General features: G+C 57.9%; 1 protein-coding gene across 1 annotated transcript in view; it reads right to left on the reverse strand.

Annotated features, from left to right (window-relative positions):
- Nucleotides 1-17,780, reverse strand: part of CENPP (centromere protein P) — a 122,839-nt gene extending 105,059 nt beyond the window's left edge. Inside the window, exons 1-5 of the mRNA XM_051977627.1 lie at nucleotides 17,172-17,780; nucleotides 16,212-16,396; nucleotides 14,971-15,059; nucleotides 9,744-9,832; nucleotides 4,538-4,634 (exon numbers count right to left, since the gene is read on the reverse strand). Coding sequence (XP_051833587.1) covers nucleotides 4,538-4,634; nucleotides 9,744-9,832; nucleotides 14,971-15,059; nucleotides 16,212-16,396; nucleotides 17,172-17,434 — 723 coding nt within the window. The 5' untranslated portion in view covers nucleotides 17,435-17,780. The remainder of the gene's footprint in view (nucleotides 1-4,537; nucleotides 4,635-9,743; nucleotides 9,833-14,970; nucleotides 15,060-16,211; nucleotides 16,397-17,171) is intronic.
- Between the last annotated feature and the right edge of the window lie 107 nt (nucleotides 17,781-17,887).

Raw genomic sequence — 17,887 nt, forward strand, 5'->3', positions numbered from 1 at the left:
TCTGGAAGGAAGCTGGATTTGATTGGGGAGGTCCTAGAGTGATCCATAGCTTCTAGGTGCAAATCAACAGATCTCTGTTAAACTATATCATTTATATGACAACACTTTGGAGTTGAAAGAGCCTCCAAGAGTCCCTTGGCCAATCTGTAAGAAAAAAAATCCCCAACAAAAACCATCCAAGCAGCAGTGAGCTAGTCTATGCTTGACGACCTCCAACGATTGCACATATTTAACCTATATCACAATGGGTACAGGGAGGTAAGGGAGGCAGGGAGAAAAATTTAGAACCCAAAGTTTTACCAAAATGAATGTTGAAAACTATCTTTGTGGGTTTTTGAAAAAAAAAAATTTTAATTGGGAAGAAAAAAAAAAAGAAACCTCCAATGAGGGAAAAAACCATTAACTTCCAAGGGAGTCCCTTCTACTTTTAGACAACTCTGTTAGGAAAGTTTCTCTGAATTCAAGCCTAAAATTGTCTTTTTTAAACCTCCCTCCACTTCTCCCACTGGCTGTGCCTCCTCGCGCCAGAGAAGTAATCCAATCCCTCTTTAACAGCAAAGTCCTTCAAATACTTGAAAACCACTATCGTGGACCCCTCCCCGCTTCCTGTGTGCCCTACCTCCTCCTTCCCTTTCCATGGCTAAAAATCTTCAGTTCTTTCAAGCATATGATATAGACTCAGTGCCCTTCCCCATGCTGACCGCCCTCCTCGTGAGGCTTCTAACTCATCAAAATCTTTCTTAAACTCTGGTGCCCAGAGCTGGACACGACGCTTCATCGTGTGGTCGGGCCCAAGCAGAGATCCAGAGGCACTCATTTCTGAAAGCTCTGCCCCTCGAGTTTCCACCAGCCTTCTCAGTTGCCAGATCATACTGCTGAGCACTAGCCCAGCAGCCATCCAACCAAGCCTTGCTCATCTTGCCAGACATACATTCAGTTTATTAATGAGGGTATTATACAGACATAAAAACAAAATAAGATTTTACTAATTTCAATTTAATTGAAGAAGAATTGGGGGAAATACAAGTCTCAGTCGGTCTCACTTTATCAAATGTTATCACTCGTCTCCTAGGGCTGAAATATCCCCATCGATTCTTACAACAGCCCTGGGAGAAAGGCACTACCAGTAAGAAGGAAACAAGCTAAGAACAGGAAAGTGACTATTTAAGGCCACACAGCTCCCAAGAGTCTGAGGCTGGGCTTGAACCCAGGTCTCCTTAACACCAATCAGAATAGTGGAAAAAATATATATTCCATCATACATGTGTACATTCAGCCTCTAAGCAGTGCCATTCATGCCCTCTAGTTCTCTGTGATTCTTTTCCAAGTCTTTCCAGAGATCATACACAGAGAACCTATCAAACATGGTGGGAGCCCAGAGATGTTCATAGGGAAGCTCCCCAATATAACAGGAGCTCAGAGATTGTACAGAGAGAAGCTCCCCAACATGGCGGGAGCTCAGAGATTGTACAGAGAGAAGCTCCCCACCATGGCGGGAGCCCAGAGAGTGTACAGAGAGAAGCTCCCCAACGTGGCGGGAGCCCAGAGATTGTACAGAGAGAGCTCCCCACCATGGCGGGAGCCCAGAGATTGTACAGAGAGAGCTCCCCACCGTGGCGGGAGCCCAGAGAGTGTACAGAGAGAAGCTCCCCAACGTGGCGGGAGCCCAGAGATTATACAGAGAGAAGCTCCCCAACATGGCGGGAGCCCAGAGATGGTACAGAGAGAAGCTCCCCACCGTGGCGAGAGCCCAGAGATGATACAGAGAGAAGCTCCCACCGTGGCGGGAGCCCAGAGATGGTACAGAGAAAAGCTCCCAAAGTGGTGGGAGCCCAGTGATAGTATGCAGAGGGAACCTCACCTAGGTGTAAAAATACTTTGCTAGACAAGACTTTGGCTGTTCATCCTCATTCTCTCTCCATCTTGACTTCCATCAGAGTCTGGCATGGTAACCATGCTTACCAAGAGGGCAGATGGTAGCGGGCTACAAGAGACAACAACTCTAGTGGATGATAATCAGGATCTGAAAACGCTAGTCTCAAAACCAAAAGAGAATGGAGAAAATAAGTCCTATAACATAATCAAAGATGAAGTTACAAACATAATTAGCAGTTATATTCTAAAAATAATCACCCAAAATAATCCTATTTATAGAAACACCAAAAAAAAAAAAAAAAAATCTGGGAATTAACTAAGACATCCCGTGCAGTGTGTGTGAGAGAAAATTGCAAGACATCATTGAGAGAAACAAAGATCCCCCATCCTGCACCGGTGGCCAGCCCAATCACTGATCATAACACCCTTTTCTGCCAAAATCCCTTTTCTGATGTCGTTTATCATCCAAAGACAAATACAAATGGATTCCTTCTATTTGTATAAAACGTATATGGGGAAACTGAGCGAGAACACAAAGGTCATGTAAAAGCCACAGCTAGTGCACATGCCTGTGGCCACACACGAATGAGTGAGCGGCTTTCCTCAGTCTGACTGTGCACACACACGTGTTTCTCATGACAACAAGCTGCTTCTGGTATAAAACAGAAGCCGTGCCGCCCCCGCGCCACTCTCTGGCAAAGATCCGAACGACGCCTCGCCAAAGCCGTAAGCTGGAGGAGTAAACACAGGAAGGAGCAGACAAAACGCAGGGAATCAGAAATGGCCAAAGCGGGGCGCCTGGAAGGGAGGCTGGTGTCGGGGCACCCCACGGGCCCGGGGAAGAGGCCGGTCCTTACCCTGAGGAACGGTGAACCGGTGAGAGCACGTGGCCCCGGAACAGTTCTGGTGCCCTGTTATGGGCCAGAACTTGAAACAAGGTGCTAAGTAAGTGGAATGGAGGAGACCATGGTTAAATCTGGTTTAGCATTGATTTACTCCTACAACAAATAATGGTTTCCTAGTGATAGAATGATTGACGTATACTCAGTGTGGAGCATATAAGGAGGAGCTCTCAGGGCCAGGAGGGACAGACGCTTTCTGAGGCTGAGACAGATTCATTCCATCTTCCACTTTTGTTGTGGCTGGAGGCTCAAGCACAAACCTTTGGAAGCTGGAGAGATTCACAAGCCAGAGAAAGCAGGCGGGCAGAGCTAAGGAACACAGAGAAGTGGTGGCAGGCTGTCCTGGGGAAGAACACTGAAACCAAGATCCGGAAGCCTCCAGAAAACTAGCCGAGCCCCAAGTGAAGGAGACGAGAATTTGAAGGAGACAATAAAGGATTTGGACTTTAACACCTGGCTGTGTTTGAGGTGATTATTGAACTGAAAAGAAACCTGCTCGAACAATACTCTATGAGGACCAATTCTAATCGATGTGGCCATCTCCAGCAATGAGATGAACCAAATCAGTTCCAATGGAGCAGGAATGAACTGAACCAGCTACACTCAGCGAAAGAACTCTGGGAGATGACTAGGAACCATCACATAGAATTCCCAATCCCTATGTTTTTGCCCGCCTGCATTGTTGATTTCCTTCCCAGGCTAATTGGACACTATTTCAGAGTCCGATTCTTTTTGTGCAGCAAAATAACTGTTTGGACATGTATGCATACATATGTCATATTTAACTTATACTTTAACATATTTAACATGTATGGATCTACCTGCCATCTGGGGGAGGGGGTGGGGGGAAGGAGGAGAAAAATTGGAACAAAAGGTTTTGCAATTGTCAATGCTGAAAAATTAATCTTGCATAGAACTTGTAAATAAAAAGCATTTAAAAAAAGAAAAGAAAAGAAACCTGCTCCTAGCAAACATTACATTTTAGAGAAGAATATTACAGTGCCCCAGCATCTCAATCCATGTATCTCAATCCATGTATCACAATGAGTTCAAAACTGAATCACATAAGAATTAAAAACCAACCAAGAAAAAAGAATATTACAGTGCCCCAGCATCTCAATCCGTGTATCGCAGTAAGTTCAAAACAGGGAATCACATAAGAATTAAAAACCAACCAAGAAAAAATTAAACTCTATGATCTGCATTCCTCTTTGGTGACTGGTCAACAGACAGATGGAAATTCAGGAGGCCACCAGGGAGAATCTGTCCGTCACGCCTGATCTGTGGCACCGGCAAAGCCACACACCTGGCAAAAATCTGACCGTCGGCGAGCCAGACCTGGTAATACTGGCCCCGGTTTCATTCCAAGGAAATTCTCCAGAAGAGAGGGCAGAGAAAACAAAGGAAGGACAGGGATTCGTCAACGGCCTTGCGAAGCCTGACGGGGGAAGGGGAATCCAACCCTCTCGTGCCCGCGGCGGCCCTGGCACAGAGCGCCTCACACGGGCACGAGTCCGGAGCTGGGAGACTGTGGAGAAAGGGGGCCGAACCGCCAGGAGCCTGAAGCCCGGAAGAAGAACTTCTCACTCTCATACAAAGAACTAATCTCCTCTAGCAAGGCTGGTGTCCTCTGATATCTACACTTGGGAAAGTCCTCCAAACTCCCAAAGCCCAGGGGTGGGGAGGGCCGCCGAACATCCCGGAACGTTCTCATAACACGAGCATAACAGGCAGGCGGACGACAAATGAGAGGACCTTACCTTGAAGTACTGAAATGTCCGCTTCCGGTATTCACACCACTCCAGGAAAAAGTGAAGACTTCTGAAAAACTGGAAAAGGTCCCGCTTCTCTTCTGTCCTGTAGAAATAAAATCTCTTATGAGCAAGGCTCAGGAATCGCAATAACCAAGAAAACAATATATGCGACGACTAGAAAAGTATAAAAGGAAAAAAAAACTAAATAAATGAAACCAAAAGCGATGGAATGATTGTACCAAAGTCTGGCCCCAGAACGGGCTCCAAGACAGCGCCAATGGCACATGGCACAGTCAGGCAGTCTACTGCGAACATCTGGGAAGTGCCTACTCTGTACTGGGCCCTCTGTATACGCTGGGAATTTGTAAAAAGAGGCAAAAGACAGTGTATATGCTTTATATGCAGGACAAAAAGGAAATACTTAATAGGAGGGAGGCACTGGAACTAAGGGTAGGGAGGAGGCTTCCTATGGGAGGTGGGACTTTTGCTGGGATCCAAATGTCAGAGAGGTGGGTCAGTGGTCCCAGCAGAGGGAGAGCACCCAAGCAGGGCAGTCGGACAGAGAAAATGTCCAATGAAGAGAGGAAGCCTCTTGTTCATGGAGCAGCTAGGAGGCTGGAGACCCCAGACCAAAGACTTGTGTTGGGGAGTGGGATGGATGAATCCTGGAAAGGCAGGAAGGGCCCTGAAGGCCAATCGGAGCCTTCTGTATCTGAAGGCCAAGGGACCTCCTGAAGTTTAACATGGGAGGGAGAGTACAGCCAGACGTGCACTTTAGGAAAATCCCTTTGTGGAACACGGATGGGGATGGGAGGCGAGGGGGGGGGACCGGAGACCCAGGGCTACTGCAAGAGTCTAGGTGGGAGGTGCTCAGGGCCTGCCGCGGGGTGGGAGGGGCCAGGGAGAGCTCTGCGCTGTACAGTGTGCAACTTCCTCAGTGTGGGGGTTAGTTTTGCTAACGTAGTTTTTCTCTTTTTTAAAAAACATCCTTTGTGATAAGAACTGGTCCTGCAGAGGGGATACTCGGAGCATTGTAGGAGGCAGGAAGAGAAGGCCAGCAGGAAAAAAGTTATTGCTAAAGAGAAATAAGGTGGAGGAAAAGAAATAAGTATCGATAAACAATGGAAAGCGTAGCTTCTTCTAGGTGCGTTCCCACTAAGGGCAGACCAAAGGGAAGAGCCGGGATGCTGACCTCGGGGGGCACCGCCTGGGGTTGGAGAGGGGAGGAAACTAATTACCCAAAGGCCTAGAGCACAAAGCAGGAGGGGCAGATCAGAGACTAAATGCTGGGGAGCAAGGGAAAAAGGGTCATTTGTCCCAATGGGCTTTGGAGAAAAAATGACAGAGAAAGTCACATCTAAGCTGGCTTTGGAACATCCAGAACCCCAAGGTGGGGATTTTGCAAACGTGTACAGAGAGAAGGATGGAGACAGGGGGCTAGAGCTCGATCCACATGGGCAGCCTGGGGGAGGGCCGGGGGCACATTAGCTTAGTCGGGGGCAGTGTCATGGCAAGACACGGAGAGCGCGTCCGGGGGGATCCATGGCAGGGGGACCCACAGACGTGCGACTGCTACAACGAGGAACTGGCTACAGCTGCCCCCGGCACCCGCTCTTCTCGTAAGCACCACAGAGACAAGACCGGGGGTGTCGAAGCAGGGGAGGCAGTGCCCCCAAGGATCCGAGTTACGGGAATCAGAGCTAGGGCTGAGAAAGCCAAAGTCTACGTCTCGGTCTGGAACGGAAGGCCTGAGCTCAAACCCCTCGGCGGGCCCTCTAGGCTGGTGATGCAGGGCAGGCATCTGCCTCACTTTGCTTATCTGTAAAATGAGCAAATAGCACCTATGTGCCGGGCTTGCTGGGAGGAGAACATGAGATATAACTTGTAAAGGGCTTTGCAAGCCTTTGTAAGATGCTGGCTGAGAACTACAGTGCTAGAGCCAGGCTCCATCAGCCATTCAGATGCCAGCAAGCTTGTGTCCACGACTACCCCTCAGAGCCCCGGCCCATCCCAGGAGCCCCTCTTCTTGGGATGGACTCTCCTCTCAAGGGTCCTTGAAGGGCTCTGCTTTGGGATCTGGATCCCTAGCTCTGGGCAAGAGGCCGGTTCAAGTTTCTGCACTACATGATCTGGTCGTTCTCTGCTAAAGGGAAAAAGAACAAGCCTTTATGACCTGGGGCGTCGGGAGCCATGTTTCCAGAGTCCAAGCCTAATGGAAGCCAGCTGTTCCTGACTTCTGCCTGTGAACCGCTGGCGCTGCTGCAGCCTCCAGCCTTAACCGCAGCAGTTAAAAGCTAGAAAGGAGGATTGGGACCCAGGCGGGGCTGGGAAAGCAGATGGAAGGCTGTGCTCGAGCGGCCGGGGCGGGATCGACCTCGGCCGAAAGGTCACTTCACCAAGTGTCCACACGCGAAAGCGCACGGGACGGGAGCCTGTCCTGGAGTGCAAGTGAGCGCGGTCAGCAGGAGGCACGTGTTGCTGGCAGTTGTCGGACGTCAGAATTCTGTGGGGAACGTGGGCTCCGAGGGGCCCGGCCTCATCCAGGGCCGGGCCAGGGTCCCTTGTCAGACGCCACAGGCCCCTCCAGGAGGCTCCCCCGTAGATGTTCAAAATCTCAGACTCAATCTTGCCCTGAGTGCCCGGCGCAGAGTCGGCGCTTAATTAAGGTTCACTGATTGATCTCCTCCTGTCTCTGACAGCAGGTCCGCACGGAGCCGGGTCTCCAAGCATCTCAGCCCCCTCCCTGCCGGCTAACTCACGGCTCGGCGCCTGGAGCCCGGCCACCATCAGCACCAAACAGACGAATGCAGGACGGGACAACGAGACCCCAGAAGACGGACTGAGCCAAGAGGCCTCTAGCCCTCAGTGCTGAGCCCTCGAGGGTCCCCTAGTTCTCTCATCAGCACATCCAGGTCCCCGGGGGAGGGCAGAAAGGGGGAGGGGGGGCAGACCTCTCAGGGGTCCCCACCACCAGTCGGAACCTCACAACAACCTCTGCCCAGAGGAATGCAAGTTTGGGGGGCTGGGCCCTTGCAAGGCACCTTGGGGCTTATGGGTAAGAGCCCTTCCTGAAGGACCAATTGTTCTGGCTCTCGTTACTTAACCAGAAACAGGTTCCAAGCCAAGCCCCAGCTGGGAATGTCAATAGCCAGAAATCCTGAGGATTTTTCCTCCCAAGAGACAGAGACTCACAGAGAGACAAAGAGAGACAGACAGGGAGACAGGGAGACAGAGAGACAGAGAGAGACAGAGAGAGAAAGAGACAGAGAGAGAGAGAGAGAGACAGAGACAAGAGACAGAGATACACAGAGAGACAAAGAGACAGACAGGGAGACAGAGAGAAAAAGAGAAAGAGAAAGAGACAGAGAGACAGAGACAAGAGAGAGAGATAGACAGAGAGAGAGAGACAGAGAGAGAAAGGAGAGACAGAGAGAGAGAGAGAGGAGGGGAGAGAGAGAGAGAATGACAGAGAGAGAAAAGAGAGACAGAGAGACAGAGACAGAGAAAGAAAGACAGAGACAAGAGACAAGAGAGACAGAGAGAGAGAGAGAGAAAGAGAGAGAGAGAGAGAGAGAGACACACACACAAAGCACAAGAGGCCATCCTCCACCTCATTTCTTACCTGCCTTAATCCCTGATCAGGCCCCTCAGACAAACAGGGACCTGCTTCCTAAAGCCAGGGTCTCCTCCCCATCCAGGGCCATCTGCATCGTCCAGCTCTCTGTCTGGCTCTGGAGGAGGCAGGGAGGCCGGTGACCTTGCCCAGTCCTGCCCTCCCTCTGTCCCGGTACCACGGCCCTCCTTGCCAACGAAGAACAAACAAGGAGCAAATGGGAGGCTAGGGCTGACTGTTATTCCCATTTTACAGAAGAGGAAACTGAGGCAAGCAGGGATAAGTGATTTCTTCCAGGGCACATGGCTCATCGGTGCCGAAGCCAGATTTGGCGGCAGTTCCTGTCCCTAATTCCGCAGAGAGGAGAAGGTTAAAGGGCACCTCTGCCGGCCGATAAAGAGCCGCCCCCACAGCGCCCTGGGCTGTCCGGCCCGGCTGACAGGGAGGTGGGCAGGTCCTTCTCCCAAGCCAGTGTGGCCCTCCTTCCCTCCTTCCGAACCCCTCCCCGGGCCTCCCCACCCCTGGACCCTGCACTGACATAAAGGGTCGCAGGGGCCTGGGCCACAAAGGCATCTCCGTAAGGGCCCCCAGAGACATCACAGGGACTGTGGGGCCAGGGGCGGGTGAGAGCAGAGGGCAGGGCAGGGTCTGTGGCGGACGGACGGCGCTCAGAAGGGCCGTGTCCCCCGGGGGGTGGCCACGGAGAGGCCCCTCTCAGCACACACCAGGACACGTGGCACACAGTAGGCACTTAATAAATGCTCGCTGCTCAGCTGGCCTCCATTTGCTTTTCTATCTCTATAAAGGCCTTAATCTCAGGCTCCCTTCCTCTCAGGCCTGTGAGGGATGTCGCCTCGGCTCCTCATTGGAGCTCCAAGCCGTCCATCACAAGGGAAGGCAAATTAAAACAGCCCCGAGGTCCCCATGCTACAGACTGGCAAAGATGCCGGAGCATGGCGACTGTCAGTGTTGGGGAGGCTGTGGAAGAAGGGTCCCAGTGCACTGTGGGAGCAGCTGCCAATCAGCACAAATGACCCGGAAGCAGTTTGGGAGGGTGCGAACAAAGTCCTCCAAGGCCACTGACAAGAATCACGCGCCCTGAGCCCAGGCACCGCAGCAGCACCTTAGTGATGGTCAAAAGCTGGACGCAGAGATGCCCCCGAGCGTGGCCCGAGAGGGGAGGGAACAGCGCGGGGCCGAGGGGAAGGGCAGTGATGGACACCGAGGGGCTGGGAAGGAGCCGGGCAGGACCGCCCGATACCGCACAGCCAAGGGGGCGGGGGCGGCCCCCACACGTTGCCCCTCCACCGGCCAGCCCGACCTCTCTGTCTTCGAGGGAAGGCCCTCGGGGAGGGCCGGAGGGAGGCCACCGGGGGAGCGCCAACGATGAAAAAAAAACCATCCACGGAAACGGGAAAAAGAAAGAAAATCTCTGCTCTAAAGGATGGTCTTGGAGAGGAGGGCGGGGACGAGATATGGGGCAAGGGCGGGGGCCAAAGGGCCGACACAAGTCGCTTAAAAGCGCCTCCATCTACCTCACCTTGCAGTCAAAGAAAGGGACAGGGCTCCCCCAGGAGCTAGCCCGGGTCAGGGTCTTACCGGGCCACGAAGCGGCTCAGCTCGCCGTACTCCATGGGCTCCAGGATAATGCTCAGCTCGGTGATGGCGGCCGAGAGGTTCTCTTCATCCTAAAGCAGAGAAGCCGTGCAAAGACCCTTTAACTGAACGCGGGACCCGTTGGCAAGATCCCCAGCCCTCTCCCCCCCGAGCAGGATCCCCAGCAGGATCCTCAGCTCTCTCCCCCCCCAGCAGGATCCCCAGCCCTCTCCCCCCCAGCAGGATCCCCGGCCTTCCCCTCCCTGCAGGATCCCCAGCCCCCTCTCCCCCAGCAGGATCCCCAGCACTCCCCCCACCCCAGCAGAATCCCTGGCCCTTCCCAGGGGAATCATGACGAAGGATTCCGCCCTGAGAAGTGTGTAAAACGACGCGCTCAGAAACAAACGCCCTTCTCCACTCCCGCTCAGGTTGGGGAAGGGTCCGTCACTCAGTGCCCCGCAGACTGCGGGGCCTCCAGGGCAGGGACCCTCGGCGCTCGGCGCAACGCCTGCCAGTAGCAGAGAAAGGCTGTTTTGTTGGCCCGGGGAGCTCTCGGGCCGCCTGTTTGCTCTGCCCTGTCCCCCGCACACCCGGCCCGCCGCACACACTTGGCACCCCCTTCACCTCCCAAGCTCTTCTCGTCCCACAGAGCGACCTCCAACGCCCCCAGAACCACCTTGTGGCCCCCCGCCCCCGGCCCATCTCCCTGGGCCTACCTCCCCTCCAAGGAAGGAGGCCTTGACTGCTGGCGTCCAAGGCTCTGCCACGCCTCCCACATCCTTCCTGCCGAGCTCCTCTGACACCCCCCCCACTCTGAGACCCCCAGCCCTTTGCCACTGGACACCGCCGGTAAGCTCCGGAACGCCCGTTGCTGCTTCCCCATCTCCCCTCCTAAGACCCGGCTCGGATCCCAATTGGGCACAAAGTCTTTCCAGAAACGGCCACTTTTGTCTCGGCCACGGGGGATAGCATCAGTAGGAAGCCGACCGCTGCTCCAGGAGAATAGAAAGTGGGAGAGAGACAACAGATGCGGTGCCGCCGTTCCCCAGTGCCGCTGTTCCCCGGTGCCACTGTTCCCTGGTGCCTTCCTCTGGGTCCCGATCCCTTAGCGCCGGGCGTCACACAGCAGGCGCTTAATAAATGCTTTTGGACTGACTGTGTCAAAGTACGTTAGAGCTTCTCTTCTCAATCCAAAGTTCCCAGATCTCCCCGAGGGAAACCTGGTCGGTGCTTTTAAGCACTTCCTAGGGAGTAGCGGCCCCCCTTCTCTTAGGAAAGGTGCAAAAGGCAGAGGGTGACAGATGGCGAGGACCCCCCTCGGAGCAGAGCCTCCTGCCATTCCCAACACGGGGGTGGGGGGGACACCCGGGAGCAGCAGTTAAGGAGGGGCTCCAGCCTACAGTCTCTGCGGCCACCCGAGCTGCAGGACCGTCTGTTCGGGCCTAATAAGACAAAGCAGAACTTGTAGCTCCCCCTGGATCGTGTAACCAGACTTTGTCACATCATGAATCATTCTTGCTCAAGATTTCTGGAACCGTCCCTCCAGAATCCCTTGGGTGCTAGGGATCCATCCCGAGAGGCCGGCCGTCTCCTCGGACGACAAACCTGGCCTTTGTGTTAACGACAGATCAGTCCGACTCGTTTCCGGCAGACCAGTGCCCAAGAGAGCTTTTCCTGGACCTTTGTTACCGGCCAAGCGGAGAGAGCTGATCAGCAAAGACCCCGGATTAGAACGGGCCCTGTCCCAAAGAAGAGGAAAAAGGGAGAAAAACGGCTAAAAAAGAAAACAGAACGAAACCACGGAAACAGGAATAATTACAGCTCTCCTCGGTAGAACCCAGTTCGTGGAGTCCTTTAAAGATGCTCAAGAGGAATGTGAGAGAGAAAAAAGAAAAGGGAAATTCTCTGGGGTGGTTACCTTTTAAATGGACAAACTGTCTTCCCATGAGGGTCGCCTCTCCGGACCATCCCCCTGCAGCTCTGGCTGGGCCTGGCAGGGGCGAAGGCCGGCCTGGGCAGGGTCTCCTCCTCTGCCCTTGTCTCTCTCCCGGGCCCCGGGGGAGGGCAGGAACAGCCCTTCCAGGCAGGCACTCAACAAACCTGATGCCATGTGAGACCACGGTGTGAGAGCAGCTTCTTTCTCCTGGCCACGCTCAGGGATGGACGTTTGCCCCCGGCGACCCCTCCAGGTCTCGGAGGAAGCTCTTCTCGCTGCCTCTGAACATCACGCTCTCACTTTTCTGATTTCCCTTCAAGCCCAAGGTCATCGAAGGCAGGCCTTCCTTCTCCCTGAAGCCGCGTCGCCGTCGAGTCGGAGCCTTTGGGGACGATGCCGGCTCCTGTTGCCACGGGGAGGATGCCGGACCTGGATGGCTCAGCTCTGCCGGACAACCTGTCTCTCCAACAGGTCACTCTGCCCGCTGAGGTCAGCCTCGCCCAGGCAGGGGCCTGAAGAGGAGCCCACTGGAAGCTTGTTCCCCTGCTCCCAGGGTGGAGAGGCCGGTGCTCGAAGCGGGGAGGATCGGCCAGGTGTGAGACGCTCGTCGTGGCCCCTGGTCAGCAAGGCAGTTCTGGACCCAATGCCAGGGATGGCCTGAGGCGGGCCTTCGGCCCCGAGCCGCAGCCTTTGCAGTGAGGGGGCCGGGGCCGGCAAAGTCTGCCGCCGTGTGCCCACAAGAGGGGCCAGAGCCGGGCAGCAAGGACGTGATCCTTAGGTGCCCAGCCTGAGCTGCCCTGGAAGCCACAGAACACAGCAAGGAAACCCCGCAGAAAGCAGAGTTCCCCCTCCCCGCCACAGGCCCCCAGGCCTGCCTAACACAAAGTTTCAATTCAGGAAGTCGGGAGGACTGGCCACTCAAGGGGAACCTAAGTCAACGTGCCCTCACTAAGCCCCTATTATGTGCCAGGCACCCACTAAGTGCCGGGAATGAAACACGGCTGGTGAGCTTTAACTCAAACGCTCAGAGAATCGTCGTCTTGTGGCTCTGAGGCCTCCGGGGGCCCGGCTGGGTCTTGGGGGCTGTTCTGGGCCTGCTCAACGTTCAGAGACTGGGATGGGAGCAAACCCTCGCCATCATCCTCACCCCTATGGCTGCTGGGGGTGCCGCGACAGGGCAGACAGGAAGCCCGCCGGCCCCTCCCCACACCGCTGCCCACCACGAGTGCTGGCAAAAGTGAACTAAAGCCGCAGGGAGGTCTCCATGGGGGCCCCCAGCCACGGGGTCAGGGAGCCCGGGGGCAGCTCGAAGGGCCACGACGCAGAAACCACTTTTATGGAGGTCAGGGAAGGAAACAGGGGAGCAGAGGCTCTGGGGGCTCCCTGGGACCCGAAGGGAGGAGGAAGGGCAACGCTCCTGGTCCTCGCACAGCTCCGACGGCCCCACGTGCCCGGCCCACGTGGCCACCGTGGGCAACACAGCTGCCCGCTCCCCCCCCCCGCCGCCGCCGAGACAACTCGGACTTGGAACACGGAAGCTCCCGCGCAGCCGCCCAGCATGTCTCCCTTCACCTGGCACCCCCCCCCCCTCCCAGGTCTGGGAGCGGAACAGAAATCACGACTCCCAAAGGAAAAGCGTCAACGGGAAGTGGTCAATAAGGCTCTTTCTGGGAACACAAGGGCGGAGGCGGCAGGAGCCGGCTCTGGGGCTCAGAGGTTCTGGAGCTGGGATTCTAGGCTTTAGGCTCTGGGTTCTGAGCTCTAGATTCTGGGCCCTGGGGCTTTGCCCTCTGGGGCTGGGCACGGGCTCTGGAGCTCTAGATGCCGGACTCCAGGGCTCCGGGGCCGGGCGTGGCTCCTGGTCATCCCTTTCTGCCCCGAGGGCCCGGGTCCCAAGGAGCACAGGGGGCTGGGCCGCAGACGGGGGTCCCAGAGGCAGTACTTAAGGGCCAGAGAACCGGGCTGGCCCTGGCTGGCAGCGTGACCATCCTCGGGCGCCTCGGTTTCCTCCTCCGTAGGAAGGGAACGATGATGCTGGAGGTTTCTCTGGCTCCGGCTGGTTGAGCCTTTTTGTGGCCCCCCAGGTTCCAGGATTGGGGGAGGGAGGAGCTGAATCACGGCAGCACTTCTGGGACATCTGCGGGTGCAGCTGAAGGTTGGGCGGCTCCTCAGATTTCCAACGATGAAAGGCCTCCCTCTGCTGGCGGCCCGCAGCGAAGAAACCCAGGGGCTGCCTCCGGCGGCCAGCTGCCGGACAGGCTCCGCCCACTCAGCCCCCAGCCCAGCCGGGGCCCGGGCACCCACGCCATTTGGGCCTGCCCCCGTCCCAGCCACGCCGCGTGTGCCCAGCGTCCCCCTTTCTCTCCTGCCAGGACGAGGTCGTCCCGTGTCGCCGCCCCCCTAAACCCCAGCTTCTCGGGTCTCGGGACCGAACGCGGGGGTCGCGACGTCACGATTCATCGTCAGCAAATGTTCCATTTGCACGCTTAGCTTATGAAGCTGCAGAGCCGGGCCCGTGTGAACTGGTCTTGGGCAAAAAGAGGGAAAGTGCCCCCCATGCAGCTGGCACAACGTCCCGAGGGCTCCAACAGCTCAGGAAGTGCCGGAGCATCTGGGACGGAACCTCAGAGACCCACCGGGCCGGGCCCCCTGGAGGAGCAGCCTCAGACCCCCCTGGGCCGGCTGCCAGAGAATGCCCCCCTGCAGACCCACCACGCGGGGCTCTGAGCAGCCTGGCTCAAAATGAGGGGACTGCGGGAAGGTCTGGCAGGACCCCACCTGTCTCCCCACCCTGATCTCCCTCACCCGTGGTGGGCTCCAGGTCCTCTGGCCTGAGGGCTGGGAGAGCGCCCCCTCCCATCCCCCTTCTTCTTTGCACAGACCTCCACCAAGGGGCCCCTGCCCACAGGGCAGTTGGAGAGCCTGGGCAGGCCCTTTGACCTCTGCCCGCCTGGGCTCCTCCTCTGTAAGATGGGCTTGCGCGACGTGCCTCGGCCCCTTGGGTGCGCTATAAATGCCAGCCGGCCGCTGGGACGAGCCAAAGGCCCTCTGCCCTCGCACTCGTGCCCCCTATGGGAATCCTTAGACTTGGTTCAAGCTCCCGGGCCTCCTCCCCTAAGAAGCCTCCCTGATTTCCCCTCGTGCCAGTTACCTGGGCTTCTTCCTCGCCTCAGAGGAACCAGCTCTTTAGGCTGCCCCCCCCCCCTCACGGAAGCAGGGAGAGGTCTCCGAGGCACCGGGAGTAAGGGGGGAGCCAAAGGACCCGCAGACCGGGGCAGGGCCGGGCCCACTCACCTGCGTCTCCAGGAGCTGGAACTCCAGGTGAAAGGTCACATCTCGGCAGCCTCCGGCCAGGCGGCCCTTTCTCAGGATCCTGGGCCCGTCTGCGACACGGAAAAGAGACGTGAACGTCGGCGAGCCCTGGGCCGGTTCTTTGGGGAGCCCTGCCGCTGCCCTGTGCCCGGGGGGCCGCCCTCCCGACGTGCCCTTTGGAGGGGGCTGGCACACAGCAGACACAGGCGCTTCCTGTGATCAGCCCCGCCCCTCCTCCCCTGCCCCACACAGTAGGGCTTCCTGTGATCAGCCCCGCCCCTCCTCCCCTGCCGCACACAGTAGGGCTGCCTGTGATCCGCTCCGCCCCTCCTCCCCTCCTCCCCTGCCGCACACAGTAGGGCTTCCTGTGATCAGCCCCGCCCCTCCTCCCCTGCCCCACACAGTAGGGCTGCCTGTGATTAGCCCAGGCCCCACACACAGTGGGTGCTTATTGCGCTTAGTCTAGGTGGCGTCCCGCAGACGTGCCCAGGGAAAAGCGGAAAGAGGGAGCGTGAAGAGGCCGTGGAGACGCCACAGCCCTGCAATCAGCGGGGCGAGACCCCTGGCCCGGAGCAGTCACCAAGCCACCCCCAGGCCAAGGCGATGAGCACGGCGCCCTTGGGGCGCACTTGAGGCCGGCCTGTCAGACGGGCATCTGTGAAGCTGGCTCTGGTGCCACGCTCCCCATGACACAGCCACGGGCTTGGGAGGGGGTCCTGCTCTGCCCTCCCCCAGCCACAAAGCCCTGGGGTCTTCTCAGGACGCCCCGCCCCCAGCCCTCCCCGCCCTCTGTGGGTGAGCTCCTATTTACTCAGACCACGGCTCGTCAGCCCCCGGCTCCGAGGGTTGTTTCCCCACCGGTCGCCGAGCAGGGCTGGCTCCTGCCCTTTTCCTCTCGCCGGGGCCCTCCTGGGCACACGACGGGCACCCGGTGACTACCAGCCTCTCTCCCAGGCTCGGCTGAGGCGGCTGCCTCTCACCCACGTGCCCCCGGACACTCACTGAGCCAGGAAACTTCCCGGAGGAGCCCAGCTGGCTTTCGGGAACCCCCCCTCCATCCCTTTTCCTCCCAGGGGCCCGGGAGCAGGGGCCGCCCCCCCAAGCGACGCCGGGTGTCTGAGCCGCGGCTGCCCAGGACTGGGTGAGGGAGCGGGCGTCTGAGGCACGGGTCAGAGCGAAGCCTCGGGAAACTGCCCGGGACCAGGGAAAACCAAGACGCTCACTCCTCTGCATCCCCTCCGCGCTTCCCGGGAGCTCGGCTCTGGTCACGGAGTAATCGGTTATCCTGATGCCGGTGACCTCAGAGAGGAAGGAGAGGCCGGATTCCAGGCGCTCAAGCTGGGCTTCCGAGGCCCTGGCAGGCTCCGCTCGGCCCGCGGGAGGCTGCTCGTCATCCTGGCAGAAACGTCTGCAATGGGGGGACGGTGAGTCAGAGGGAGAACTCGCTACCCGGCTCCTGCCCAGAGCCTCCCAAAACCCCGGACGTCGGGGCGCAGAGCAACCAGCACGGCGCACGTGTGTGTGGCGCCGGCGTGAGCACAACTACAAGGTGCGCACACACACGTGTACCTGTGCATCGTGAGCATGGGAGCACCCGGGCGAGAACACGCATGTGTGTGAGCGCTTGTGTGCTCACAGCGTATATCTGTGTGCCGTGTGCATGCATGCGTGCCCCAGCACGAGAACATGTATGTGTATGAAGGCTTGTGCGCTCGCAGTGTATACCTGTGTGCTGTGCATGTACATGTGTGCATGTGCATGTGAGCCAGTGCGAGAGCATGCATGTGTGTGTTATGCTCACAGTGTGTATCTGTGTGCCCCGCGCAGGTGTGTACGCGTGTAGCTGCATATCCCTGTCCGCATCCCTTTGCTGTGCACTGTGCAAGTTTGGGGAAGGCCCCTCCCCCCGCGCCCACGCCCGCTCTCCCACCAGCTTCCCATCGGCTCCCTGACCCCGGGGCCCGGCTCTGCTATGACAGATGCCCCTCCCCCACCTGCCAACCGGACAGGTGTGCCGGTGGGCCACAGCCCTTCCCCTCCAGGGCACAAGGGGGCACCTGCCGCACTCCCTGTCCCCACCCCCGTCAGCTGCCAGGCACGCCTTCCCCTCAGCTGGAACCGGCCCCAGCTCCCGCCTCCGAGCCCCCGCCCACCCGCCGCACCACCCACGACTGGGGGCCTACCGGGTCGGGTCCGGGTCCGGAACCGGGTCGGCTTCGGGACGACTCCGCTCGAGGCGCCTGCGCAGCGCGGCAATCTCGGCCCGCAGGGTCCGGAGCTCCTGCTGCTGCCGCAGCCGCTGCCGCTGCCGCCGCTGCTGCTCCTCCTGCTCCCGCCGCTGCTCCCGCCGCTGCCACTGCCGCTGCCGCTGCCGCTGCTCCTTCAGCAGCTGCTCCCGCCGCTGCCGCCGCCGCTCCTGCTGCTCCCGCCGCCGCTGCTCTTCCATGGTCTGTGCAGCCCCAGCGGAGAGGGTGCGGGGGTGGGGCGCGCGCCGGAGCCCAGCTGTTCAAGGCTCCCGCGCGCTGCCGGCACAGACCAACTCCTCACACTTGGGGGGGGAGACGGGGCTGGGGGCGGCGCGGGCCTGGCCGAGACCACCCCCCACAGAGTGTGTCCGAGACAGCGCTGAAGAAAACGTCGTCCCCACCAGCCCGCCCTCCCTGGAGGGTCCGTCACCCAGGCTGGGGAGCGAATAGCCGGCGACCCGTGGCTTCCGAACCCCTCCCCTGGAGGACCAGTTTACTTCGGAGCTGGTCCTTGAGTGACGTCAGAGTCCGGCACGGACAAAAGCTTCAACATCTCGATATGCGCATGCGCCTCGCTGAGGAGGCGGGGTCAATGAGCCCCAGCAGGAAGTTGAGGTAGAGTAGGGGAAAAGAAGGAAGGTGGTGTCACTTTA

Source organism: Antechinus flavipes, chromosome 1 (genome assembly GCF_016432865.1).
Source record: "Antechinus flavipes isolate AdamAnt ecotype Samford, QLD, Australia chromosome 1, AdamAnt_v2, whole genome shotgun sequence".
Lineage (NCBI taxonomy): Eukaryota > Metazoa > Chordata > Mammalia > Dasyuromorphia > Dasyuridae > Antechinus > Antechinus flavipes.